The following is a 21,342-nucleotide window of genomic DNA, read 5'->3' on the forward strand; positions in this document are numbered from 1 at the left end:
CAAAACATTCCACAACCTCCTGTTCCACCTGTGAAGAACAAGGTGATGATCATGTACAGCAGGGTACTTTTTCCCCTTGGTCCCCCAAAAGCTTAGTCAGCAGTGATGAAAGATAACCTTTACCAGTCACGTCAGCCTGAAATACTGACTGTGCAAGAACTTCCATTCATCCATCCAAACCACCCAAAAAGGTGCAAAACAAACTATTTCCAGTAGATGGATTTGCTGGAAATTCAAATCCTCTCAAAGAGAATGTGTGAAACACTGCTGAGAAATGTCATTTGTTGAAACGCTCTGTGTTCACAAGCTGCAATTACACACTCAACACTAACTGAAGAGCTGAGGAACAAGAACCATGGCAAGCACTGGGATGGCTCAGAACTCCTTCAAAAACTACATCCATAAATTCACCTGTACCGCTACTATAAAGCAAAGGGATTAGGTTTACATTATCAGTAGGAGGAAGCAACAGGCCATAATGCTTTCTTCTGTCTCTGCGAGGAGAGAGTATAATAAGTCACATAGGAAAAGCAAACACAAGAAAACCCTAGGAGAATCCTTGGATCTGACCTTCTCTCCATTTTCTCCCTCTGTCATCTTTTTTTTTTTTTAGCTTCCTGCACAGCTAGCTGTATTGCTGACTGCAGAACACTTAGTGAAGAATGCATAATTACATCTCTTTAACCCCTTACTGTCACAATATATATACTGTGCTCGGATCTGCTTTTTTAATGTTCCCCTTCCCCCAGCAAAAAGAATGAAGAGAATTTGCCAGGCTAGCAAGTTCCCAAAAATATCACTAATATGGTACTATTGCCAATGATTCCAACCCATACAAATTAAGCCTCTCCACATTATTTCATCACTGGATGCTCTCATGTATTTCTCCCTACTACACTTTGTTTCAAACTGCTCAAGTACATACACAGTAGAGTCAGTAAAATGCAAGAACATCACCTGAACAAAGGAACATTTCAGGCCCAGTAGCTTCTGTTCACATACTTTTTCATATGGACCTGGCAGTGTTCAAGTGCAGTAAGCTCCTTCCCTTCCATGATATCAATCCCTACTCTGGAAGAGCTTGAGAACCTACTCTTACCTTGGTGACAAGATCTTCCTATGAAATTTCACTCTTCCTCCAATGACTACAGCAATAAGAAATTCTTCAAATTAATAAGTAATTATGCATTTTTATGGTATTGGTATGCAATCTACAGCTACAGTGCTTGTCCCTTCCAAAATTCAAGAACTGACATACTTTGAAACAATGCTTTCTCATGTAAGTAATAAGTATTTTTGTAGACCCTAGTTGCTGATGTTAAAAGGTAACAGGACAAGAATTTTTTTTTTAAATAATTTAAAAAGTGAGAGCTGCAGTGTTTCAATGGACAGGAGACCTGAACTAATAGGCATACATGACCATAGTGGCAGTCAGATGAAAACAATGGAAAAACAGAGATCCTGACCTAAAAAGACTTAAACAAAAAACGTTCCATAGACCGTAAGCTAATGAGAAGTAGGAGGTTTTTTTCTCTAGTTAGTCTCTATTTCCAGCTAGTCAGAGGAATGGCTGGAGGCTTAGAGGTCTGAATACAGATACTACTTACATATGTAACACTGTTTCTAAACAAATTTTTCTTCATTTATGTATGGTTTGCAAATACCTTGTTTTCAGCAAGGTTTCCACCTGTGCTGAAGAATGTGATTATAGCTCAGCAGAAGACTGCAAATGTTACCAAGGAGAGCTGTATTTTCTGGTCGCTATAGGTACCGCATACACTGCTGTTTCACAACAGGTTTACAGACTCTGTCCAAAGAAAAAGGCTCAAAACAGACATTAATATGAAGGAACAGTGTGACAGCTGGGTAGAATGAACATTATGAATTACTCAGCTTAATCCAAAGCTCACTGAAATCAGTGAAAAAGACTGACTTCAGGAAAGTTAGAAATGGGTCCTCAAAGAATAAGGAGATAAGGAAAAGTAGAGGGGAGTTTATACTCATTAAGAACTGCTGTTCATTGACTGATTTGGTAATAACCACCTGTACAGAAGAGACGCTACTGATGTTTAAGTGTGAGACTGGATTTTGCTTCCATGTGGTATTTTTCTTCTAAATAGGTTCTCTAGTCTTTTCTTCTCATTCCAAATCATTGGTATCAAAGACTAGTATCAGCTACAAACAGCTAATATACTGTTTGACTGCCACGGAAAAAACTAATACAACATACAGAGCTTTCTGATCTCCTATATATCTTCTATATGTTCCTGTGCATCAGGCATGATTATAATTAAAGTTGAACTGTTTTTAGTTAAAGTATTTTATGTAAATTGTCACAGTTTTATGAAATTAATGGAGATATGACAGCTTACAGCAATGAAAGATTTAGCCAAAATATCTAAAAAAGAAGAGAGAAAGTGAAAATACCAGGAACTGTTGAAAAACTTGAGGAAGGAATAATTTTAAGTTGTTCTGAATTCTGCAAATACAGCACTAAGAAGAACATTGAGTACCTAAATAATTAAAGTTTATCCTCCTTATTGAAACAGTCCATGTTTGAGAATTCATGTGAGTTTTAATGTTTAATTAAGGGATTTAAACATCGTTTTAAGTGAAAACTCTGTGCAACCTTAACTATGAACCCATGAGGTCACCTCCATAATATATTCATGTTGGGAGATCCAGGACCTGGCTTTTACATAAGTCAGTTACTACAAACACACAGTTCAAATATCAGTCACAAGCACGTGAAAAATCAATTTACAAGGGGATGAAAAAATAAATGTTCTAGGAGATAGGATATGCTAATGAAAATTAGTGTAGTGTGTTTGCTTTTTGTCCACATCCAGGTTTTGGTTTCACATCCAGCAACGGCTGAGACATGTTTATTTAGTGATTAAAAAAGAAAAAAGATTAAGCAGCAACTTTAAAAAGCCCTGTGTAGATAAAGATACGCCTGTTTTATAAGCAATTAGTAATTTCTTATTCATGGAATGTAAACTGTTTTGTCTAATTTTCCCAGAATTTGCAGATTTAAGGGGAATGCAACTCAAAAGATGAAATTCATACCCACAAAGCCAAGAGAGAAGAGTAAGCCTCTAGTCCGGCCTATTTAATCTGTGCAGTTGTACAATACTGTATCCACACTTGGAGTAGATTTGCCATGATTGTTTTTTTATATATATATTTAGACAGAATTTTAAAAACTTACATATAAAAGAAAAAACTTAAAAATGTATGTTACTGCCACATTCAACACTACAACACACTAACTCCAGGCTGGGCTGCAACACAGCCCATAGCTGCTTTTGGCCAGGAGTAGAGATGGGCCTCATGCAGGTCTCAGATGGTCAGAATGTTGGGAACAACTATCCACCTTTCATCTACCCCAGGGCCTGCCTGAGCTAGGAAGTACATTTCACTTGAGTTTTAGAAGCAGTGATATTTACCAAAGCTGCCTGTGGGAGTTGCATGGGTGAAAAATGGTGTGCAGAACAGACACAAGAGCTTTGAGACACCGAGTGCCGAAGCTGGGATGTGAGGTGGGAGAGCAGGAACCCCACACACGCAACCTCCCCACTCAGATCCCTGAGCACAGTCTGCAGAAGAGCTTGATAGGGGAAATACATCTCTATGTTTTGGTCCACTGTCCAGAAGTTACAGTCCATCCCACAAGTGGTACCATTTATATCAACATTGCTACATGATATCAGTAAAAACAGGACAAAAAAATGAGGAACATTTGCCTTTTCCTGAGATGTCCTTGGAAGCGTTTAGGACAGCGGTATCTGTGATAGATACAGATGGACAAAGCAAGGTGCCAATAAGCACCCCAATAACAACAAAGTCACAGTTAACAACCAGGGGGGAGTAGGTTGGGGGAAAATATGAATTCCAGGTTTGCCTGTTAGCCTCCAAGTTTTTAACAGAGAGACCATTTGTGTCAGCAGGGATGACTGAATCCCTGTATCCACAGCACTTGACTGCACTTGGATATATGCCTCCTACTAGAGACTAAAATGAAAGCTATATTTTAGAGCACTGGAAAAGTGAAACAAAGCCTGCAGCTTGTGTTTATAGCAATACTTCTACTTGTCTAGATGTATTACACCAGCTCCATATTAAGAAGAAAGGTGGTAGACATAAATACTGTGTCCCCAGGACTGTTCTGGATTTTTTGGTCCCCAGTTCTTCAACCATGAGGTGTATCTCTCTTGAAGGCTGCCAACAAAAATGCTACATGTAAAGAGTGCAGGGTGACAACTAAGGGCAGAAGAGAAGATGGGCACACAAATTAAAATGCAAAACTCTCCACAACCTTACCAAGGCTCATGTGTGCTGATTTCAGCATCAGCTTCAATTAAATTACAAGAACAGACCCATCTGCATTGCCTTCTCAAGTGCATCAAAAAAGCAGAATTGTTAAAAAAATAGTTAAAAATTGTTTTTGAACACATTAAATGGAAGCAGCCAAAACTGCTAAAGGCTTGGCTCCAAGTTTTTGAAGACACAATCAAGGAGAGAAAGGGTTAAGTCCTGAAAAATAAAAGAGCAGCAGAGCAAATCTGACTACATGTTTGAAAGGGCCTATAAAATGTTACAAGCAAAACAGGAAAGCTTGTGTTAATAATGCATAAACCAAAGGAGGGGGGAAAAAAGCTACCCATTTAATGGAATAATGCTTTTATCCCCGCAGTTAAAACGAAATAAACCATGGCTATTAATCTGGTACGGCCATGTAAAAGCGCAGTTTTTAAACATTTTCTAAGAGGGGGCAGCTCACTAACCGCTCCGGCGAGCGGGGCCTTGCGCGGGGCCACGCTCGGCGCTAAACACCAGGCTGGGCTCGGCGGAGGCCATTACCCGCCCGTCGCCATGGCGACGCTAACAGAGCGCCCGGCTTCAAAGACAAAGCTGTAATTTCAGACTCACAGCAGCCAGAGGGAGCGGGGAGAGCTCCCTGCCACCTCACCAGCCATTTCAGAAGTGCCCAGGACGGTGCCGAGGCGGCTCGGTCCGGCCAGGAGGAAAGACAACCCGAGCTTGCTACACTGACACGCTTTCGGTTTTATAGTGTCATTCCAACCACCCCCACAACAAAAGTCGTTTTCACTTTTTCATCCCCTGTGAAAAGAGTGGGGACACTTGTGAGATCATCAGTTGAGTGAAGAAAACCCTCAGCGGGAAGAAAAAAGCTCACTCCTAAGTTTTGCCGCTCTGTGGATACCGGCAATAACGAGTAATGGTGGTGCAGAAATAACAGACATTTACTCAGCTTACACACTGTTGTCTCATCAACGTACTCTTATTAAGTATGACAAAAATATCCACTTGGAAATCAATCTGTAGAGCTAGCAACAGTTTAGTGTGCTGCCCGGTAAGCCATGGATTCAAGCTCGGATGCACTTTTAAAATCTGCTATACCTAGTCTCCAGGAGGGAGTACAGTTCTTCTCCTAGGTGCCATGTTCCCCACTGCATCACAGCCATGTGACAAAAACGATATTACAGTAATGTATTCCCTTTCGGTTTACTAAACTTGAGTTACCTTGCAAGCCTCTTGGAGAGGAGACAAAGATGGAAAAAAGACAGATCCTTGAACAATCCAACACCTTGAAGTATATTTTTTTTTTTTACATTAACACATAGAGAGAGATGTATATAATCTAAATGGTATTACAGCTGTAACTTGGTTACTATCTAGTCTGAAAGAAACCTAACCCTGTTCTTCAGAAATAGGGACACTTTGCTTCCCTTTTTCCCAGTCACGAAAGTACTGAGTTTTTGTATCCTTACCAGAAAGGCACCCTCCCCCTGACAGAGCCCAGAAGTGTCCAGAGACGCTTCTAATACTAAACCCCAAATACAGCAGCACAAAGCACACTAGTTAGCCGGCAAACAAACCACCCATACACACACTTCAGCCTATGATGCCATGTCAGCCTTTGAGCTGACTGGGCCATGGGTGCTGCCAGGCAAGCAACAGCACACCCCACCACACCTTGTCCCGGAACCACGTTCTCCCGGTCCATTGGGCCAGTGTGGGCCAGCATTTGTCACTCATCCTTGTAAGGCTGGGAGGTACATACTGCTCACAAGCTCCAAATGGATCCTGTGCATGACTCTGAACCAATAACCCCAGACTGAACTTGGAGAAGCATAAGCTGCCCAATCTGCACTTGTTTAATCATGAATCTCTGAGTTCTGGGGGATAAAACACTCAACTTGTGACAAAACTGAGTCCATGTTATTCAAAGTAAGCACACAGCAACTGAGAGTCTGCAGGAAATTCAATCATATACAGAAGTGTATAGAGAATGTTTTAGATTGCTGGAAAACTAGTAATTTTAAAAAGAAAGAATAAAGCAGGAGGCTGGGGGATTTTTTTTGTTGTATCTTCTTTTAAATAAACATTTTTTTTAAAAAGCGCCTTTGCATAGCTGATCACATGTTTTGTTTCCAAGTTTCATCTTTAATGGATGTGGGTGGTAGGGAAAAAAAAGTGTCAGACTGTAACTCCTTTCATTACACTTCAACTCTGTTGAGTTTCACTGCATGCTGTAAGTGAAGATAGTCCTTAGGCCATGTGGCTAGCTGACTATAGCCCTTCATGGAAATGAAAGTCAAGTGATCAAAATTATTACACAGGAGGGGAAGGTTTGTTTTCCTGGCAAAAATAAGGTAAAGAATTTACAGGACTGACTTCAGTCTGACCTGTACTACTGTGAATATAAGCATTAAAAAGCAAGCACTAGAAATCACTGGTTCTAACCAGCAAAAATTAAAGAGCTAAAATGTTTGTAAGTATATGCAAGTACATGCATGGATGCATTTCTCAGCATTTCATAGGATCTGATATATAACCTCTGGTTCTTTGTAGAGGAGAAAGACAACTCTCTAGGTAGCCTAAATGACCCCTCTCACACTGAGCTGTGGTCTCAGCACTGGAATAACCAATCCTTTGGCCAGAAGCAGCCAAAGACTTCCAGAGCCAAAAAAAATCCCTGTATTTCGTCATACCTCAGAATAGGAAGAAAAATGCTGTTACTGTGATTTCTAATGGGGCAAAATGTCTAATGAGCCACGCAGGAAGGATCAGCAGTCATTAAAAAACACCATTGGTGTGTATGTGAAGTCTCCCTAAGTCATCTTTAAGGGCACAAGCAAAACAAAGGAAAGGAATTAATTCAGACTGAGAAAAAATGGACTATAAGAGAATCCAAATGAAGCTATGAGGTGTCACTTAAAAAGACAAAACAAACAAACAAACAAACACCAAAAAAGCCCCCCCCCAAACCAAACCCCATAGATTTTAAAATTCTACAGCCTTGTTTCAAAAAATTCTGAACAGCTGTGCTGAAAATTGCACTCAACTTTGCTTTTTTCCCACTTTAATACAGGATGGAAAAAATTAGGTGTCTATGAAGCTTTCATTAAGCCCTATTTGACATGAACTCTAAGTTAAATAAAGAAAAGAAATAATCTGGAGTTTTTCTTCCATCTCCATGCTGCATTGGAGTATTGTAAGAAAAAACTGGTAAGGCTTTCAGTTATAAAAGTCTAAAACTAAAAGATAATAGTTTGCATGAAGTTTTATCCCATGCCATAATTAATTAGTTCACTAGGGTCAATGTCTGTATTTAATCCATACACCATTTTATCTACCTATTTAATCTTACTAAGTTATTTTGACTGTAACAAGTGAGACTAAAAATTTCAGATCACTTCCAGTTCCTTTATTTCCATACTTTTCAAAAGCAAGAACTGGCTATTGTATAGTTTGTAGTTTAAGAAACAGCAATATTTTAGATTCCTTTCACTACCTTTGGTGCAAAATGCATTGGGAAATTTCATCATCTGTGATACTGTAGATGTACATGTGAATCTATGCCTTATTTGATGTCATGAAACAAGCTTTGTTCTTTAAACTAAGTCCGTTACTGTGTATTCAGCAAACCTTACTAAAGCTGACTGATGCATAATGTATTACTACATGCAAACTTAAATACAAATGCTCATATATGCTTATCTTTATATTACTTTCCAAAATGATAACTTCAACAGGAAGGTGGAAGATAAACTATTATGTGAACCTCCGCCTTGAAGGGAAAAAACAAACCAAAACAAAATAAAACTGCCAAACCCAACACCACACATTGTTATAAATTCATGCTATTTAACTGTGATATGAAACAAATGATCCAGGATGGTGTATTTTCCTATACTAATGCAATTATTCAAATGTGCCACAAAATTCAGGTCCTAATTCTAATTTAATGCAGTAAGTCTCATTTCACAGGTTAAGATGATTAAAAGGGTTATCTACAATTGTCTGCACAGAATGAAAGAGATCAAAAGCCTAAACACTGGGAACTGAAAGTAGCCTTTTCCTGGCATTATCAGCTTTTCTGTCTCAATTTCAACACACTATGAAGCTTCATCCTCCAAAATTACATTGCCAAATCAAACAGGACCATCTTTGTAAAGTCCTGTGGAAGCAGAACTGTGTTTGGAATTATGTGAGAAATGGCACAGTATAATCTGCATGGTGTTAAAGAACTAATGCAGTGGGTTAAAATAAAAGTTCCTTCCAAAGGCAGAAGTCCCCTCATTTTGTGTTTGTGTATATACTTTTTTTTTAAAGGTAAATTGATAATGGAAACCTATTTACATGAAACACACTTCAGAAGCACTTCTCACATACAGTGCAATATAGCATAGATTATATAAAGAACCACCACATCTCATTGTCTTCAAGAGAAGACTTCACAGGGAACCTGAGATGTATGGCTCCAGCAAAGGAAAGAATGTTTCAGCGGTCTAAGAAGTACAAGACATTAGGTTTAAAGAAAACACATTTGAGAGAAATTTAAAAACCCCTTTCAAACCTCAAAAAACCCTCATACCACCCCATTGCCCCCCAAAAAACAAAACAAAAACTCAAACCAACAAAAAAACCTACAATAACAAAAAAAAACCCACTAAAACGTGAATAGCCTCACATACTGCAGGGCTGATTTTATCATGATAGTCATAGTCCTATGAAACAAATAGTACATTACAAATACTTCCAATTTACACTGTGATGGCACCTAAAATCCCCAGCAATTATGGACACACCATAAACAATCACACAAAGCACTGTGAAACCTGGCCTAATCTTAACACTATTGACCGTGACTGCAAAAACATCTGCTCACACAAAAACAGCAGCTGACCAGCACCACTCAGGAGTAAGCTTCACATCAAAGACTGGTAACGTTTTTTTTTAAACATGAAAGCTGCAACAATAGCACCAGAAACCAACACATTCCCAGCAAACAGGAGTGGATGGAGGAAGAAAAAAAGGCATCTACTGCTAGGCTTCAGATGTTGCTGGTCAGAGTGAGTTACTGTGTTTAACCAAGGTTATGAAGTTGAGGTCATACTTCACAAGGGTTGGTAAGCACAAGTAAAGGAGTAATTTGGAAAAAAAATCCTATCTTACAGGAATACTCGTGGTAAAAATAAAAGAAAGAAAAAACATTTACAGTGTCTCAGGTACTTCCTGAAATAGTATTCAAGTGAGTAATACTTCTTTGTCTTACTTTCTATGTCGTAATCCCAATGTTCACACAGGCATGAACAAAGACATGCACCAGTGAATACATTAAGCTTTGGAATTTATAGTATGCTATCAACTCAAAATTTACAAATAACCAAGCAGATAAGACACGCATGCTTTTATATACTATATATGTATGTACATACATTGTGTAAAATGTTCAAACAATAAAAATTAATCCCCAAATAAAAAACAAAAACAAAAAAACCAAACCCCTGCCATTTTAGAAATAGATTCCCAAATGCAGAACCTAAAGGCACTGACGTGGAAATTTAGGCAGATTAAAAGGACAGCTAGTACAGTTACTGCCTCTGCAGCAAGTACATCTGAGCCATGCATGCAGAGGCACCCATGCTACTACAGTTTACAGACTTGCATATTGAAGTAACCTTGGGGGCTCTCAGCTTGCCTCTCATTTCAAGCTGCAGGCTTTGGTAGTTCAGGGGCTACCACAAGCATGGTTCAGTCACCCTGGCTAAGGGGGCAGCAGCCTCTCTGGAAGGGATCAACCTGAGGCAGGGGGTGGGAAGGAAATAAAAAATTAAATCCTTCAACCACCCAAATCAAATCTAGCTTCTTTAATTTCTGAATGAACACCAATACTATTCTGGTATTTGGAGGTATATGACGTAACTACTCATAGCTTCAAAAACACTGCAGGAAAAAAAGCTACCAGTATACTTTCAATATTCCACTTAGGACAACACTGGCCTATTTGCATACAAGCTTCTGCAACCTTAACCACTACTGGGATCTGTAATTCCTTAGCAGGTTTCCCGTGTAAGTTTCATGTAGAGGTCAGACTAAATATTTCTTTTTGTATTTGTAAATTTTTTTTATCATAAATTAGCAATTTAGTTATTACAGGGATAGTGTAAACATTGTAAAGTATTTTGAAGCCAGTAAAAGTAATGAATAGCTAAGGATTTTTTTACAGTACTTAGTGAAATTACTTTTTATACTTCAATAACAACCTAAAACTGTTCTTTTAAATAAATATGATCAATTTATCAAGAAAAACCAATTAATTCTGTAAAGCACAAAACATAAATTAATAACAACAGGACCTTCTCTTCACACTACCAATATTAAAATTAATATAAGAATACTTAATTCAAGCATCTACAGTTTTGGTTTCAGTGTTTCAGTTTATGCCCAGGGCTGCTCTGCGCTGCTTTAATTGTACTTTTCCCCAAAAATGGGACTGAATTTACAAGTTGACTCTAGGACAATGAATCACTTTGATCACCTTACATGAAATCCTGGTTTAACTGAAGCCAAATGTAAAATGAACATTTAGTGGGCTAGGATTTTCAACGACACACACAAAGTTCATGCCCCCAATAACATCACCGATGTCAGTGGTGCTGCAGTGGCTAGTGCTGCATTTGACCCACTATTCTGACTGGCAGCAGGACATAAATGGGAGGCCACGTAAGGAATCTGTATGTGCACCTGCAGCAGCTACAGAGCCTGTTTGGCACCTCAGAAACACACAGAAATACATACACTTGATGTCTCTGTGTGTCCTATGAAACTGGTTCTACCTACAGGTTTATTACAAGGAATGTCAAGAAGAAAAAAAAAACCTTAGCAGCTGCACTTGATTCAGAATTAAAATGACTTGGAAAAAATAGCAGCTTCTTCCAACTCTGCGCATAAAGGCTAAGAAAAGCCTTTGAGATAGCTTAGTCACTTCTTTGCAACTTGAAGCTTTTTTCCTTTTATTCCAGGCTTAAACAAAGTTCAGTGGGGCATCAAACTGCCTCAGTTTTAAATTACAGTCTGTACTTTAAAATAGAATGCATGCACCACATGTTCCTGAAGCTAGAGGGTGGGAGTGTTATTCACTGAAAATTGAAGGCTTTTTGAGTCAATAATCTTCTTTCACAGAGTAACAATTTTCAGCTAAAATTTCTTGACCCAAACAAAGGAAAACAAGATCATTCAGTTATCTTACAACATTGCAGAAAAGAGAAAGAAATGTGGGAAAGAGGCATACTAGTTTTATCCTACTTGATGTAAAAACAATGGACAATTTAATTCACAAATATTACATACTCGCATTTCTTTCTTGTTCATGGTTTAATACACTCCCAAACAGATATTTTCAGGCAGAGATGCGAATAACTAGAGGACAGATTTGCTATCATGTACTACATGCATCTATCAACTGGCAACAGCATTTGCCTCCCAAGAATTATAAAGAATCCATTTACAGAATTTTTTTCCTCTTTCTTCTCAAATCACAAGCAATACTCTGTATTTTTAAAATAGTACTTAAATTTAGATCAGGCTTTCTAATTTGCTTACCTGCAAAGAATTCAACAAGGATTACAAAAAAAGGAAGGTCGCTGCACTAGGCTCTCTTTTAGTACTGGTTTGTCCTTACCAGAAGGGCTACAGTGGTAATCAATATTTACATTATGGTAGCATCCACAAGCCCGATCATGATTAGTGCCTACTGGACTAAGCTGAGTATAAATGTCACCAGAGTCCCTCATCCTAGTAGTTTAGTCTCTGAGAAAAGAAGAGTTACCTCCTGCTAACTCTAAACCACAGTTGCTCAAGTAATGCTGGGAAGTGTTTTCCTGTCTATTGACTTCAGCCATTAATGTTTAATTGTTTGGGGAGTGCTGTTTTTTGAGATGGGTTCCCAGATACTTCATATTCTAGAAGTGAGACACAGAATGTGGACTCCCAAACCATCCCACGTATTTTCCTCATAACCTACACCTGTTGAGATCCATATGAAATGATGATGTTCCATGAGCCAATTATATCTAATCTTGAATTTAGTTTACTACTAGTTCTCAACAGAGGTCCTCTGAAATCTAATTTAGTACCCTCCTTCTACAACAAAAAAGGTGTGTCAACCAGAGGAAAAAACTGTCCAGCACCTAAACATCTTTCAGGGTTCATTAAAATGAGGTAAAACAGAACTATGAAGTATTTAATAAAATCAGGAAGGGATTGCTGATGTGCTGTTTTCCACAGTGCCAAGCATAATGAAACTAGGCAACTGATATCTTAAAAAATTTATCTGCTTGGCACTGAAGCTCGTACAACTATAGAGGTTGTAGAACCACAACCAAACTTCTCAGATCACAGCACTGCACAAGATACAAGCAGCATTCTATCTTCACTGCTGCCTGCTATTTTGTTTTGCCTAGAAATTGCTCTGCCTCCATAGAAAGACCCAGTGAATAAGTGATGTTACAGAATGAATCCATAAACTCAGAATTCTGAATGATCTAGTAGAATAGTGATTCCCTCAAATCCAGATACAACCTTCCCCCTTCAACACTGGATGACCTCCAGTAAGCACAAGATAAACCCAAGTTACAAGACTAAAGCCACATTTTCCCTACAGTTTACATGGATGCAGGTGAGGACCAGCACAAGCCCACCTTGACCGTGGCCTTCAGCCATGCATGTTCACACCTCCATGCTTACACTCATGGATTGCCTTGCATAAAACAGCTTAGGGATGGGAACTGGCAGAAAACTTACCTTACAAAAAGAAGTGAACTGTCTTCTGTCTGTCTGTGGCTCTATGACTGCTGCAGGGCCCAGTTGTGAACACTGGGATCTGCTGTGCCACCATGTCTCAGCCGACAGGATAACAGCATCTTAAGCCCTTCCAGCAAGATCATACAGTCCTTTAGGCTGTGGCTAAAATCAAAGCTGCTCCGGTCCCCACTGTCTGTCCCCTTTCCCGTCACAGCTTCTGATTCCCACCTCCTCTTCTGAGGTACCACTGATGCCCACACAATTGCACAGTGATTCAGTCAAAAACTAATCCAGAAACAGAGAGGTTATTTCCCATCTGGTTCAGTTCCCCAAATCAAATCTACTGGCCAGTCCCAGGAAAGACAGTGGAGGAGATGGGACGGCACAGATGTGGGGCACACAGCAGGACTGCAGCTGCCCTGGCTTTAAATGGCTCAAAGCAGCCGCAGAACTTTACCTGTAGGTTGCAACAAAAAAACATTAGCAGAAACCTGTCTTTCAAAAGCATGGAAACCCTGGATAGGCCATTCAACCTCACACCTCAAACAAGCACAATGGGAAAAAAAAAAAAAAGGGCCTTATTAAAACAAAACAAAGTAATAGTAAACCCACCAATGCCTATCTGAAATGACTTTAATACTCATACCAATAAAAAAATTAAATTAATTTACGTTTTCTGCACCTCACTCTATCACCACAATCCAATGTGAACATTTACAAACGTACTCATTAAAGACAAAATAAAGGATTAGTCTTTATAGACACACACAGCCTACTGCTGACACAAGCTCCTTTACCGCAACAACAAACCTGCAGATGTATTATTTGGAATTTTTTTCCTGTCTGCTCTAGCTTTCTCACAATAGCAGAAATGTGTATTTTACTATTATCCCTTAAGTCTTGATAAATATGTTCTGTAGTAGCTGTTCTCCAGACAATTTCATTTAGGCCTCTTCCCCTTTATTCCTCTACTCTAATAGGGAACAGTTTCTGTTTATGACTTCCTTTCCTTCACAGAGTACCTAACTCCCACATTTTCTCAAAAGCTTGAGATTTCCTTCTAATTGTGACCCCAGCAAAAGTGCTTAGAGCACTATTCTGTGCAACTTTTCATTTGGGCTCTCAGTGACTCCACATGGTCAGAGATCCACAGGTCAAACCCTCCAGATATCAGAGGAGTTAGGAGAAGGAAAGCAAGCATTGTATAGAATCTGACAGGCCATTAGAAGTAGCTAATAAAGCCATATTTTGTTTGTAGCCATTTGTTACCAACCCACATTACAAATTCGTCCGCTTTGAACTTTATGGGAACATTCATGCCAGGACTTTTATATACAATGTGTGAAGGAAACGGAACAACTATTGAGCTGTTTAGCTGTGCTTACTGTGTCACAAACCTGCTGAAAAAACTCCCCCCAAAGGGTGACACAAGCCAGCATTCAGTGCTGCAGAAAGTGGCCAGCTCCTCTTCGAATCTATCAAAGGGAAACTCTTTTTCAAAGCCACATCAGAGAAAACCATTCACCATTTAGTATTACATCTCTTTTGTTGGTTTTTGACACTTGTATAAGCTTGCTATGTAGCTGCTGTGATTTTACACAATGCCCTTAAGAAATAAAAAGATAACGGGCAAATAGTATAAATACCAGAATACCATGAAACAAAACATAACTAAATTTTATCAAAAGCCTACCACCACTGCTATAACTTTAAGCTTCACTGTACAAAGACAACTTACTGATTACTACCCTGAAGAACCACATTACCTTGAAAACAAGCTTAAGAAGCCATATTTAGTATGCCAAAATGAAGCTAACTAGGAATGCTAAACAAGGGATAGTGATAAAGGGTTTTCATAAGCAGTCCAAAACAGAATACAGAACTCTCCTGTTTCAGGAAAAAACCCACCATGTTCATATATGGTCAAGCCATCACCCAAAACAGACTTATATTAAAGCCTTTATCTTATTCACCATATCTTGAATGTATGGATTATTCCTAATTTCTAAGACATCTTCCTTGGATGTAAGATGACTGGGAGTTTGCTGACATGATCAAAAAAAGCCTTTGTCTCTATATACAAAGGACTGCAGTTGTTTTTAGATTGAAAAAGAAAACAAACAAACAAAAATCCCACACCAAAACCAAAACCAAATACAAAATTATAATATACTCCATTCCCCTCCATATGAAAACAGCAGGGTTTTTGAGTATATAAAGTGCTCTCTGGTTATGCATCAACGCTTTTCAGTAACGAAGTGTCTCAATAACAGCATTTGAGACCAACTTAGAGTTTAAGCTATGTGGCCAAAATGGTTAACATTCACTGTTAATACTACCAGCTTATCCATACCTAGAATAATTATGAGCTACTAAATATACCAAACACTCAGGGACACAGATAATACCCAATACTCTGCTTAGATATCGTAATGCTGGAGATAGGACAGAGCATGGATTAAAAGTAGGACAATTATTTGAGAAAAAACACAGGCAAATGAGCAGAACATTAGTTGATAAATAACTTTACTTCTCCTTACCCTAATAAACACTGTTCATGAAAAACTGGGAGGTTAAAAGTCTCTTTTAATATCTCTGCTTTTTAAACTAGGTAGTTGTTGCCAAAACAGTTCAATGTCCACAGTAGCTACTATTTTTAAAGTAAATGCCAGCATTCATTTCTGAGACCTGTTCAGAGAAATTAGTCTGTTTAAAAAGGGGTTCCTGAAAACCTGTCAAATTAATACTAAGTTCAAAGCAAATTAGTACTCTTCTTAGACCAGTTTCCATAGCTTCTCCTGAGACATGCATGTCTCACATGTCATGTAAAGAATTTGTAGCACATACACTCTCCTAGGTGCCAAAGATGTAACTTTGAAATACTATGTTTATTTCCCTATTTTTAGGGATTTACAATCGTGCCATGTGCCAGAGGTAAAATATACACCATACTACCAGATTTCACAAATACATTTGGTATCTTAATATGGTAAACTCTTCAGAGAGATCCAACCGCAAATGAATACATATCCACTGAACTGCAGGAAATATCCTATATGCTTATGATACATTATTCCAAGCCAGAGCACATAGTTTATAAAGTTTATATAGTTTCATCATTTAAGCTGAACATATTCTAGTTGGTTTAAATTCATACTGGTTTACTACCAACAAACAAGAAAATCCCCAAACCACTTTGTCTACTATAGTGAAATAATACCTTCAAAAATGCAAGTAGCTGCAATGTCTTCACAAAGTATATTCCTTTGTGTCCCTTCACCCACAGCAGAATGCGGAGAGCTCAGAAAAACTAAGAAATATTAGTACAAAGTAATCTCCTAACCAAAAGATCAACCTAGCCCAAGTATCACTGTCATTCCTGCTTCTACATTTCCGTAGTAATAGATAGTAGCAGAATTAACATGCCAATCTCATTACTGCTCAGGGTTTGGAGCAAATAATTCCTGGTTACAGTATTCTAAACCAGAATCTACTGAAAACATTTGAAAAGGGTACAGAAAAAAGCCTCCTCCTCACCAGATTGGTTTGTGCAAGTATGGAATTCCTAAAGCTAAAAAAAAAATAATCAGTCCATTTCCTCTATACAAATATACGTGTGCACAAGCACAAAATATGCATGTACATAAACAGTGCTGCTTTGAACCAGAACAAGCCTAAGCAAAGACCACTCATATACAAGCTGTCAGTTCTCACATTTTTAAAAACAATTTTTCATCAACTTTAAGATTTCTTCTTTCAGTATTTCTCATCTGCTCATCTGAGATACAATGAAATGCTACGTAAAATGCCTTCATTTTAAAATACCGAAACAAACATTATTTTCTTACTGGTAAGCTTGACGGTCTTTCTTGCTGGATTAGATTCAAGTCTTCATGGTTAGGCTTTCCTGGTGCCATAGGGGGTTGAGATCTGGTTCCATAGCCTTCCTGAGACATGTCCTGCAATAACAGTTATGAAAGAATTATTAACTTGACTCAGCAATTACAATTAAATACACATCACAGAAGGGTGAAAATATAACAGCTGAGTGATGATGGTTTCTTTGGTCAGAAGTGTTTACTAGTTAAAGCTTTTTGATAGAAATATCAAGCGCACACAGGTACCACTATGACATATGCTGTTTGTAAAGAAATCCAGGGAGCTGAGATGCATGCCAACATCCAGCAGGGACTCATACCCCTGGAACAGGGGGAAACACACAAAACCAAACCTCTTATATAAACAACCCCCTTTTACTGTAAAAGAATAAGTAGCAAGCATGAACATTCATCCTACTCTGAGGTGTATTCTCAGGCGTTTTGATGAAGTACTGAGCCAGGTGGAAGACTAGACTCGAAAATAAGATTGCAATCACGCTGTGTAATCAGACTCCTGTAACAACCCCGGATTTACCATCGCTGCTACTGGCGCAACTTTCAAACACTGGCTATCAGGTTGTAGCACACAATGCAGCCTCTGCATCTGCTGGAGGCATGCTGCATCTGAAGGGTTAGAAGGCAAGTATATTTGATCAAGAATAGCTCCAAAGCCTGTACCAGTAACATGGAGATTTTCCTCCCTACACGAGCCCAGGTAGGCTTAGGTAATGGCCTAACACAACATCCACCATACACAGGCGGGGGGAGCAACAAAACAACCTTCCATGAGCCATCCCCCATCCTCCAGCACACACAGAAATAGTTGCCCATTGCAAAGCCTTAAATTCAGGCTTCATTTTAGCTACTATAGCAGCTTCTACAGCAACTTCTTCAAGGAAAACAACAGAAAGCACAGTACTGACTTCAGCATGTGTTCTGGCAGGGAAAGTTGAAGAACCAGTTCCTGACTGCTAGAAAAGATATCTCACCTTTTTCTTTGTTGTTTTTAAATTGTTTAATTCTCCTCCCCCCTTCACGAGTTTACTACCAGTTCAGCTTGCTTCAGCCATCCTCAGACCTTCAGTTTTCAGGGATACCTAAAGCAGGTGGGTGCTGCAGGCTCAAGGGGCAGGGGAAGCTGTCCTCTGCCCCACCCCACTATCACCTTGCTGCTGCCTGTGTGGGGCTGCTCAGGCAGCCCAGTGCCCACAGCCACAGCTGCAGCTCATGCAGAGACTCCAGGAGGCGGCTGGCTGGCAGAGCAGGAAAGCTTTCTGTCTCTGGTTTTAGCCCAGCTTCTGACAGAGAGAAATTTGTTAACAACTGTACCGTTTCCATTCAGCCCCTTCCACCCATCTGGGACTCTCCCAAATTATTTTAAGGGATGCAGAAAATTCAATGGGCTAATAAAACAAACCCCAACAAACCCGATACGATATAAACCCAGCAATAAATGATCCTATCCCTAAGCCTGTGCCAAGTAAAATCAAGAAACACTTAAAAGGCCAGCACTTCAATGTGGTTACCAGCAGAGGGTAACAATTAGGCTTAAGGGTGACAAAGGCTGATGGCTGAATGATTATTATCCCCTGTGACCCCCCACACTCCCCCCCGCCCAGATTTCCACTTGTCACACAGCTCTCCTGCTGCGCACACCAGCAGGTTCCTGTGGATTAACAGTGAGGTTTAAAATCAACAAATGGCACAAGGCCTCCATTCAGCAGCCTTCACCCCAGTACAAAGGAGTAGAAAGGTGCAGGACAGCTTCACAATAGGCAAACAAATGAGCAAACCTCTGCTTTCCTTTTTATTTAAAAACGCGCAGGCACATACACACACACACACACACACCACGCTCACGCACGCTGGGGGCTGTCACTGCGCAGGCATTCATAATAAACCTGGCAACCCCAGATTTCAACTTCCAGTTCAGCATTCGATGTCATTCTTCCTAATTCTTAAAAAAATACACCAAATTAAAACCACTTGTCAAAACAACAACAACAAGAAAACCACACAGAAATACCAAGAGTGGTGAAAAAGGATAAATGGAATATTCAGTTTAGGAGATGTCATCGTAGAAACACAATTGTTCCTTTTCCCAAACAGACACTACAGGAATTTGCTAGGGAGCAAAACGTGTTTTATATTTTGAAAAATCAAGAGCTATCACTTCCTTATGAAGTACTAAGCATTTTTTCCCACAGGTTTACAAGATTTTAACCTTACTTCCTACTGAAATTTCCAGGGACAGTGGCGCAGGAGAGGGAAGAGACAGCATGCTTTCTCTTGAGAAATACTGCAGGTTGAATGGAATTTACTTTTACCTGGGTATTTGAAGACTATGTATGAAATGTCTTTCCTCACACTGAAGAGCACATTAAAAACTTCAGACATGACACCCTTTGTATTTTTAAATGCACATTTTTATAGTCTTCTTTCTGACTGTGGAAAAAATCAAATCCATTTGCTCTATTCTAGATAAGGTTTGGAAACATGCAGAAATTAGTGTTTGTTAATGATGCAGGCACCTGTGCATTCCAAATGGGACTGAGATCAGAAACTCATTCTTACATTCTCCGTAAAGCTGTGTAGATATGTTGATCACTGGAAACTTGGAAAGCAGCTCTTGAGAAGTAAAGAATCAGTTTGTTCTCAGTAAGCTGCAAGCATGGGAATCTCCCGGATGAAATATGCATGGGACTGTGTGTATAATTTTATGTGTTTATACATATGCATTGTCCAATAAAAACAGTCCGTTTATATACTAAACATAATGATTAAATAATAGCACATTTCACTAAGAGGTTGGCTTCATAATGAAAATAGTGCTTAGTATCATTTTGACTGAAAAACAGAAGAGAGAAAATCCCTACTGCCTTTCTTCAGTTCCACATTTGGAAATATTGTTAATATGCAGCGTATGACAGAACAGCTACAACAGATTTTGAGAGATAAGTAAGTATTAGGGTAAATTGTCTGTCATGGAAGAAATGCATGGAATTGGCAATTCTCACCTGCATCTTTCAAAGGTCATTTTTCTTTCTAGCATCTAGGAATGGATTTATCAGGGACTGAACAGAGGGAACATAAGGGGAAGAGGAACATGTTACCATGTGTTGTTCTAAGTCACGGCTGAAGAGTTCCCCACTGATACTGGGATTCCTGATTTTTTTTCATTTGACTCCCAGTATTTCATCCATCACTAACATTGGCTTTCAAAGCAAAGCTTATGATTTTTTATGAATCACAGAAAATTCATGTACTTAAGAGAGAAATCCAGGCTTTTATAAACAGAAGGCTACAAGTTTCCACTCAGAACTTCCCAACTGGGCACAAACCCAATCATATCATAGCTGTTACAGCACAAACTGTCAACAAAGTTATAAAATAACTAAAATCAGGGTTTTCTCCATCAGATTTTAGAAAAGCACAAGGACAAATAATCAGCAAGTCATAAGCATATACTCAAAATAGCTGACGTTTAGACTTTTTCACACTTTTCAAAACACATTTATTCTGTGAAACAGGTAGAAAAAAAAAGTATTAGACAGTCTAAACCCCATGTATTGGGTAAGCTGTTCAGAAATCTATCCATATACAATTATTATATTTGGGTGGTAATATTAATAACAGCAACAAACTGCTTATCTTCCACAGAGCCAGGACTAGTTATTCACCTCCTATTCACATACACTTTTAGCTTCTTCTGCAAATTGTGGTATGTATGGAGCTCAAGATTTGTGAAGTCTGAGGAGTAAGGGAGGAAATGGGGTATTTTCTTCCCTCTTATTCTTTGTTACTGTATTCATCTTACAGACTTTCAAAGTCTCTAATTCTGGTGTGGGATTTCACTACCAGAGAGGTTTAAAGCGACTGAGTGAGCCTACCTATGTACTGGCCCACAATAAAGTCAAAGGCTCCTTGGTCCTGCCTCCCACAATTCTTCCAGCTGGACACACATCCCTTACTTTGTATTAGTGGTCTTTATTAGACCACTTTGTTAAGTAGTGTTAAGTTTGTTAAAACTTGCCAGGTAAGTAACTCCTTTCCCCCAGCTTTATCATGGGTTACTGAGTAGAACTGGCCTCAGGAAGGGTTGGGTAAGCAAGAAAGGAAGGAAATCTCCCTCCTTCGGCAGCAGCCAGCCATGAGCCTGGCTCCACACTTGCAGCAGTCAACTACACTGAGACCACTTTGGAGCAGGCCACTGACAGACAACCTTTTCCCTTTTTCATGTGCAATGCTAACTAGTGTCATGCTTTCATGCTCTAGCTGGTCCTATCCTAAAAGAAGCAAGCCTGTCCACATTGACATGTTCTCTGCAAACCTGAATGAATATTGCACT

General features: G+C 39.1%; 1 protein-coding gene across 1 annotated transcript in view; it reads right to left on the minus strand.

Annotated features, from left to right (window-relative positions):
- Nucleotides 1–21,342, minus strand: part of ARID1B (AT-rich interaction domain 1B) — a 323,199-nt gene that overhangs the window by 207,398 nt on the left and 94,459 nt on the right. Inside the window, exon 5 of the mRNA XM_027632627.1 lies at nt 16,965–17,075. Within this exon, the coding sequence (XP_027488428.1) occupies nt 16,965–17,075 (111 nt within the window). The remainder of the gene's footprint in view (nt 1–16,964; nt 17,076–21,342) is intronic.

Source organism: Corapipo altera, unplaced genomic scaffold, assembly GCF_003945725.1.
Source record: "Corapipo altera isolate COAL_440 unplaced genomic scaffold, ASM394572v1 2b, whole genome shotgun sequence".
Lineage (NCBI taxonomy): Eukaryota > Metazoa > Chordata > Aves > Passeriformes > Pipridae > Corapipo > Corapipo altera.